The sequence below is a fragment of the Amphiura filiformis genome, chromosome 9, assembly GCF_039555335.1.
Source record: "Amphiura filiformis chromosome 9, Afil_fr2py, whole genome shotgun sequence".
NCBI classification, from domain to species: Eukaryota; Metazoa; Echinodermata; class Ophiuroidea; order Amphilepidida; family Amphiuridae; genus Amphiura; species Amphiura filiformis.
In genome coordinates, this window is record NC_092636.1 from 43,692,247 (window position 1) to 43,701,374 (window position 9,128).

Sequence of the window (9,128 nt, forward strand, 5' to 3'; positions counted from 1 at the left end):
ATACATCAAAATTAAAAACTTAAATAGCAAATTTTGGATGCCTCATTTGTTTTAATAGCAGAAGATTTTTTTGCCATGGTGACCCTTTCAATGAAAAAGACCAGTGTTCAAAAGTTGCACCAAAACCCATTGAAAAAGTTGCTTTTTGTTGCTAGAGTGCCTTGAGTGCCATGTGCCTTGACCAGAATGTAGAGAATGGTACACTGACTTGAGTAGCTTTTTAGTGCAACCTTTAAAAATGCATATTTTTCATTCAAAAACTTGCAAAAGCTAGCCAAACAAAGTAGGTATAACAATTTGCAGTAATAACTTGGGTTTGTTATTGCTATTTCAGTTTTTTAATTTGATGCATACATTTAGATATTGAGTTTTATCTCGTAATATAGGGGGTAATTACTTTATTGTTTTCGTTTATAAAACAATCGCTACTTAATAATATTAAATATAATAAAAGGAGGATTTTTGCATTTTGTGATTCATTCCTTCATACCTTGGATTTCTATAATATGCGAAGGTGTCGGATTGTGTGATTAATATTACTTCATACTTTTATTTCTGTAGGAAAGGCGGGATACCAACCTGCGATGACAATGCAAACGACAAAATACAACAGCCTGAAAAAGAGGAAGCACGCTTGTGATTCAAATATTATTGCTGTCGTATTGCACGTTAGTAACCATTGGTTACTGCCCAAGCATGGGCTCATACACCTCTTCCGAATTTTGATACGCCATAGGCTTTGTGTTGCGATCATTTCGATCAGTGGTTCGTGACAAAGAAAGCGTGATCCAGTTGACCTAGCAACGGTCATATTCTAACTTGCACTACGACAGCGAATACCAAACCAGCCGCAATAAATAAGACAACTTGATCCTCTTTCTTCACATTCATGATTAATGCATTAAAATAGTTATAGCCCTTACTGCAACAATTCTGGTGTTAAATTTGCAACACTGAGCTGGTGTTACGGCTTCTGGTGTTAATCACGGTGTTATATTCACCATGTTAACACCACAGGGTGTCACTGCAAAGAACCGGTGTGTTAAAAATCTAACACTGCACTTTGCTGGACTGCTTACAGATCAAAGTTATTTGTAATCTGAAAATACATTCTGTTACAATATTACACCATTTATTGTTAACACCAAAGTATGGTGTAAAATTAATCCACTGGGAAAGTGTCAAATGAGCACCAACAGAGTTAAATTAACACCCAGCAGTGTTACAATTGGAAAGTGAATCTGGGAAAGTGTTAAATTAAAACCAAAGAGTGTCAAATTTGCAGTTTACACTTTGAAAATCTTAAATTAACACCAGTAAAGTCCAATTATCACCATGCAGTGTCGACGACACTGTAAATCTACACCCGTGGTGTGGATCTCCTAGAACACTTTCTCGGTGTTAAAATTAACACCCTTGGTGTTACTTTTGATACCGGAATTTTGCAGTGTATCAGCATACCTAAGCCTAACCCTAAACTTCACCCTTACCTAAACCGTAACCCTAAACATAACCTTGACCTTAAACCTAACTTTGACCCTAACCCTAACTTTAACCTATAACCTTATCCCTAACACTAATCCTAACCTAAAATACCCTAAACAGTACCCTGTTTTATATGACAAATAGCTGTTCCCGTTAGTTACTGTTGCTTTATTCAAAACCCGTTTGAAACATCTTAACTTACTTACTTTTTACAATTAGCTTACATCAAGGGATTTGGTTGGATATAATAAAATTGATTGGTTTAAGGCGTGGTTTTAAATTACGGCAATGACATTAGCTTAGATTGCATCATTGAGTGTATCCTTTATTGAGTTTCGAATTTCGGCACTTTTCTTTGTGTTTTTCCTTTACCTATTTTCGTTTTCCTATTTTTGCCGTCACTGATTAATCTAGCTAAGAATAAGTGACATCCCGGTGCAACTTCACTAAATTTGATAATGATGTGTAAGTACGTACCTCATGAGCAACTAGACGCCACAGTGATAACCACCCGGGGGATACTTAACACAAAAGTCATGAGCATACGGGTATGTTTTCCCGGAAATACCACCCTCCTCCCTTTTTTTTTTTTAATTTCGCAGCTCTGAAAAGACCCTCTAAATTATAATAATTTGCCATAACATTTGTATTATATCGCGAATATCACAAATTCAAAATTATTTGATATCAGAGGACATTCCTCGTATTCAGAATACAATATACATTCGATATGTCTGATGTGCTCTCATGTTCCAGAAAAATACTGTGCAACCGTTGCTCTCCTAGCCCTTACTGGATTTCTTAAGTCTACAAAATAGTGAAATACTGAATTACACAGAAATAACGCCTTTGATATACATGGTCAATGTTTGCTGTCTGCTTGTCACTTTTTACTAATTCTTTTAGATATTCCATCGTTTAGATATGCTGCAAACATATGATACTATTCAATGTATCTTTTCAAATTGCATATAATAGTTTTCGAAGTAAACATGTCTACTTGATGGAACGTTTCAAAGGCATGTCACACTGCAATACAAACAGGTAGCATGTCAAATACACTGTACCTGCGACGTGACTGACAATGTTTCTCCGTCAGAAATGTCAAGACGCAGTATAATATAAATTTTGTCACATCTGTTTACATTCAGAGTACTAAATTGTTTTGTCTGTAGCAAAAAGGGCCAGAAATCAGGACTCTAGTAAACAGTCAGTAACGTTTGGTGTAATCGCTATACTAGTGAAGTGACAATCATCGTTTAAAAATCATGTGCAGTTTTTGTAATTAAGCTCCCAAAATAAAAGAAATCATTTGTCGGCAAAAATGTAGTCTACACAGATTTTAGTTACGGCTCTGTTATTTTAAAATGATTTCCAGACACAATACATTGGTTTTTTTATCTTGTCATAATTTATTTCAATCTTTCTTCTAACTGAATTACGATTCGGACTTTTGGGAAAAAAAGTCGAAGGTTAAAATTGAAGATATACAGAGGTCCATACAGTAAGAATATGTGTGTTTGATGAAATAATCTAAAATTGTAAGTACTATTAAATAAAATCTCATTCTTTTGAAAAAAAAAAGGGTTGGGGAGAATGATGCTGTGGATCACGAAAAGCCCTTTTAAAAGATCGGATAACAACGATTGCACAGTATGTTTTGTGGGGCATGAGAGCACATCAGGCAATCGAATTGCATTTTGAATACGAAGAATGTCCTTAAAGGAATGTCCTGATATTAAATAATTTTGAATTTAATACACATTTTATGGCAAGTTATTAAAAAGTGTATAAATCTAATGATATGTACTTAAAGTGTAGCTGGCACGAAAAGCCGACGATCACTTGAAAATTTTTCGTGTTAAAGATATACATTTTCTCCCCAAAATAGCCCAAAAATTGTCATAGGACCTGATGCGCAGTTTGCGAACCGCTTATACATGTCGTCAACCACAACTCATTGCTTATGACAGTGTTTATACAAGGTCTGACAACTTTCTGTTTACCAACTTGCGTGCTATATTTTAATCTCACTGCCCAAATGTGTCAGAATGCACGCTAAACTGCTAAAGTAGCTCTGCTCCGTGGTCCATTTAGAACTGGGTAAATGGAAACACATAGTGAGCCCTCTGTAATACAAAACACAAGTTCGACATAGCGAATCTATATCATTTTCCACAAAGCGAGCCCTCTGGAATAGTAAAATACCAGTTCGACATAATATAGCGCGCGTACAAGTGGTAATGTATTGGGTATAAAGATGGATTGAGTACACATTCACAGCCTATAAATTGGCACCCAACACGCGCAGCTTCTTCAAGAAACAGGTCTTGTTCCACAGTAATCCACTTACTGGGTACTGGGTGCCATTTATTGGCTGTGACTGTGGATATACAGGAAGCTGTTGCATGTCAGTGCATTTTGCTGTTGTGTCAGTTCCAACTGCTGTGGCAGTTCCAACTGCATGGGGAATACTTACATGTGTTTAGAGTAGAGTATTGAAGTAATCCTGTGTGTAATGTTGGTTCATTTTGATGCAAGCCTCAGCACACTTTACAGGTTGTCGCTGACCACTACGACCCCACATCATTCCACAAACCATTAAACAACAATACAGGGACTTTGCTGCTTCAAGAGCGCACACCATAGAATTTCCACAAAATGACCTTCTCAACCAGGATCAACTCCCCGAGTTTCGTACGGGTTACAACAGCTTACAACGAGACAAATTAGCAGTAAGTTCCTTGCCCAGGGAAATTTCAAGCTAACTCAATTTTTCCACGAGAGCGTACAAGGCACCGCTAGGGTTCGAACCCGCAACCTCTCGCACCATAGTCGAACGCCTTATCGATTGAGCTAACTTGACTGCTAATAATAATTATAAGCTTCTTTTTTCTCTGTATTACTTATTTATTTTGATGTGTGGTGAAATAAAACTGAACTAAAAACTGAACTAAACTGAAGTGAAGTGAACTGAAATGCACGTTTTCGAGTTTTTATACATTTTATGTACAGTATCCATTAAACATTTTACTACAAACTTTTTATATAGCACTCTATTTACCTGTTAAAATCATAATTTAACATTGTCACAGTCTCGCCGAGTATGAAAGAAACATGAAATAACTTGGAATGGGTAATAATATGTCATACTAGCCCTTTTTAACTATTGCATCAAATCCGAAAACAATTATACGGAAGGTAACATACAGCAATACGTTATACTTGAATTTTGCTACTACCACATCAATAGGGACTTAATTGGGACACGCTATAGTAGTATTATAAGGGTTCACAAAAAATACCCCCCCTAAAATTACAAGACATTTCTTTGCATAACTTGACATACATTTCGTTGATTTGATAAATCTAAAAACTTGTGAATAAAGAAATCATTTTCCTACCCTCCCAAAGTTCTTTCCTTAAAAATATTTTTGTTTTGGCCAAAAATAATCACATTTTCCAAAAATGATGCTTTCAGAAAAAGTTGCACTTTTCCACATCCTATACATTTAATGTACAAAAGCATTCTCGATATCAATGTTTTGATTTATTTACTGGTGTTTTTGTTTTCTTAAATTTTTATGTATACGATTACCCAGTCACCCATGCAATCATCTTTGCAGTATAAAACAATGACTAATTGACATGTACGGGGTTTTCTAGAAGATTTTATTGAGCCGTTGTTTCACTGGGTTGAAAATGGTAAAATCAATTTAGGATTTACAAAACATTTCTTTACATAACTTAACATTAATTTTGTTGATTTGAAAATTTAAAACCTGTGAATAGAGGCATCTTTTGCTACCCTACCAAAGTTATCCCTTCTCAAAATCTTTATGTTTTGGTCAAAAATAATCACATTTTTCAAAAATGATGCTTTAAAAAAGCTGCGCTTTTCAACAACCCCATACATGTAATGTACAAAACTTTCTCGGTATCAATGTTACGATTGATTTAATTGTTTTTGTTCCTTCACCTTTTTGTCTCTGAACTCTTAGTCACCCATGCAACCATCACGTAGTGCAAAATAATGATTTGTTGAAGCTAATTTTGACATAAATGAAGATCGGTTGAAAAGTGCAACTTTTTCTGAAAGCATCATTTTTAGAAAACGTGATTATTTTTGGCCAAAACAGAAAGATTTCCAGACGAAAGAACGGTGGGAGGGTAGAAAAACAATTCCGTTATTCACAGGTTTTTTAAATTTTTCAAATCCACGAAATGTATGTCAAGTTATGCAAAACAATGTTTTGTAATTTTAGGGGGGGGGGAGTTATTTTTTTGCGAACCCTTATATAGTACAGTAATGTTTGTGACTTGTGTGACCACTGGTCAAGTGCTTTACATAAGGTACGTGGACGTGGACGTGTATTTCACGTGTATGTTGGTACATGTACATGGTTCCATATCTATCACGGGTAAGCTGACAATATAGTATTATTCTTTCACAGTCACTAGTCTAAGAGTATGAAATATGAAGAAATTTGTAATGGGTTATAATATGTCATACTAGCCCATTTTAACCATTGCACCAAATCCGAAAACAATTATACGGAAGGTAACACACAGCAAGCCAATACGTTATATGCCTACTTGAATTTTGCTACTACCATATCAAGAGGGACTAATTTTGAGACACGCGCTGTACGTAGTATTATATAGCACAGCAATCTTTGTGACTTGTTTTGACCTCTGTTCAAGTGCTTTACATAAGGTACGTGTATTTCACGTGTATGCTGGTATATGGTTCCAAATCTGTCACTGGTAAGCTGACAATAATCACAATGATTTATAGTATATTTATTCTTTTATTCTTACATGTTACAGCACAGTTATTGTCTATAAAATAATTACATAATACCTGCCGTGGGCTATATTAAGTATGTCATTTATATTGTTTCGTAAAAGATTATAATTCATTCACAGTTCACACTCTTTTTGCATTTATTGTATATGGACCATTATACTCTGATTCTCTGGGTACACGGGTGCCGTATAGTTAAATATGCTGAGAGTAGAATCGCATGTTTTGTTAAACGTATAAGAACTAACTCTGTTTCCAGAACTGCATCAATGTTATTTGATCAAAATATTCTTTCTAGCTGAGTACTGATGTGAGTCTAACAGTATGCTTCGACTATATTTAAAAATACGTATTCATAAATACGCACGTGACAACATCCGCGCTGCCATAACACAAATCTGGAAGTGGCCTTCGACACAGCGGATGGTCTTCCTGAAAACTTGAATGCAAAGACGGTAAACAACACCAGACTATGCAGCAAAATTGTCTATTTTGTTCAACTTTGTGATATTATTGTAAACGTTTCCGTCGATAAGTATTTATTCCCGTCAGCAAATAATTTCAAAATGCTGTTTTTGATAACATATTACAAATTCGGAATCCCCCTTTGTGTAATAATTTTGCTATTTAATTAATACTTAAATTTGATGATATTTATATAAAGAGTTCCCCATGCTTGCTGATCTTGGTATGTCGTGCCCATGGGTCACGTGCGTATTTATAAAGACGTATTTATAAATATAATCGAAGGTAGCTGTCTAACATAACAACACAGAATATTAGGGCATTAAAGGTTTTTATTTCTTTGTTCAGGTATTTCAAAATGTCTTCAACAAACCAAACCCCACCTGATAGCTCTACACCCGTACGTGTTATGCTTATCTCAACACCACGGTCAGTATCAACCGCATTGATGAAATGTATGAGTTGCATCAAAGGTTCCTTGGTCTTTCTAGAGCCCTATCTTTTGGCATGTTGGTTCGGCAAAGACAAGAAATTCGACAATCCTTTTGAGGGTTTTATTCAACCGGACGATATTGTAGATGTTCTCGGGGAACTTGAAGCTACCAACATTGACTACGGCTACGAAGTAACCGAAACATCATACAGTTGGTGTAAGACTGAACTAGAAAAGGAGTACCCACAGAAGAAGCTTATCTTTTGTAAAGAGATCTCTCATAGTATCCGTGACCATTATGACGATCTCCCGATTGGATTTCGCTATATATTTCTAATACGAAATCCAATGCTAGTATTCCCATCGTGGAAAAAGATGCAGCAGAAAGTTCTTCGAATACCAATGGAAGATTTGAATCTCAACAGATGGACCGAAGCTATGATTCCACAATGCAAAGGTTCTGTTTACGAAGAGATGTGCAATCAATTTGAATTTGTGAAAAAAAATCGTGATCCTAATCCGATCGTCATTGACGCTGAAGACTTGCTTGGAAACCCTGCGAAGATATTGAAGACCTGTTTTGAGCAAATCAACATGCCTTATAGCGACTCAATACTACAGTGGGACTCAAGTGACTCTGTAACCCGTGACTGGGTAGTTGCAACAAGTTGCCTGCAAGTAAACAAAGTGGCTGGGATGTATAATGAAGCTATAGAAAGTGGAAACTTTTTTGCTCCGAAGCAACTACCAAATCCAAATGATCTCACTGAAGATGAACGTCATTTTGCGCAAGATGGAATGCCATTTTATGAGAGACTTTATGAAAATCGTATCGAGTAATTCCCAAATAACGGGAATGGACACAGAATGCAAATTGATAGACATCTGAGAAAGTTCCTGCAATCTTATTGGTTCTTACCTGTGTGACATTAGACGATATCGCTATTTGAACCAATCGGAGGCGCGTAGCAACAACGGGACTGGTCGATTTTAAACTCTGTGATAGGTATTTCCTTGTAAAATGAAAGATTTAAATTTTTAGCATAAAATAACTGGGCTTCGCCTCGATGTACTAGTAAAAATAATACTATTGCCCGTTTGATGAGACTATATATTTCAACTTTTTACTTGCCGGTCTTTACTAGTGTGTGGTCAGAGGGGATATGGCATGGTTTTTTCAGTTTTTCTTCTATTGGGTGGAAAATAGGTCGGCTTTGGAGCAAAGCTAGAAGTTAACTGTTATAACTCAGCTGAAGATATACATACAGTGATCATTGACATACTGAGACAGAGACGAGTCCCAGCACAGCATGCGTACCTGCCGTCGATGTCAGTGAACTTTCTTCATATGAAACTAGGCCAAAAAATATATTGTTGTGTTGCCCTCAAGTGGGAAAATTTTTTTAAGCTTCAGTTTTTAAAAGTCCCTCAAATATTAAATAATGATGCTTCTTTAGTTAATTACTTAACTTAATTACTTAGTTAATTAATTAATTAATTAATTAATTAATTAATTAATTAATTAATTAATTAATTAATTAATTTGTTTGTTTGTTTGTTTGTTTATTTGTTTATTAATTAATTAATTAATTAATTAATTAATTAATTAATTAATTAATTAATTAATTAATTAATTAAAGTAATTAATTAATTAAGTAATTAATTATTTAATTAATTATTTGTTATCCAAGGTCAGAGGTCATCAATCAGAGGTCATCCTTGGTCAAAGATATGGGGTCAAAAAGTATCTATCAAATTAGAGAAAACACCTGTCGCTGCTCCACCAGCATATTACTATTCAAACAGTATACAATCAGTTAGACAAATACAATTTGCACATTTCACTTAAGTCTTTTTTTATAATTGTTCAGACAGCTCTAGTGCATCTTATATCTCCAATATCACTATAATTGTCAAGATGTCAAAACTTTCTTATCA

The 9,128-nt window shown here is 35.2% G+C and overlaps 1 protein-coding gene across 1 annotated transcript; it reads left to right on the plus strand.

Moving 5' to 3' along the window:
• The first annotated feature begins 6,167 nt into the window (after window positions 1–6,167).
• On the plus strand, window positions 6,168–8,630 carry LOC140160337 (uncharacterized). The gene is made up of 2 exons (XM_072183588.1): window positions 6,168–6,252; window positions 7,106–8,630. The coding sequence occupies exon 2, from the start codon at window positions 7,116–7,118 to the stop codon at window positions 8,028–8,030; it is 915 nt and encodes a 304-aa protein (XP_072039689.1). The 5' UTR covers window positions 6,168–6,252; window positions 7,106–7,115; the 3' UTR covers window positions 8,031–8,630.
• The last annotated feature ends 498 nt before the right edge of the window (window positions 8,631–9,128 follow it).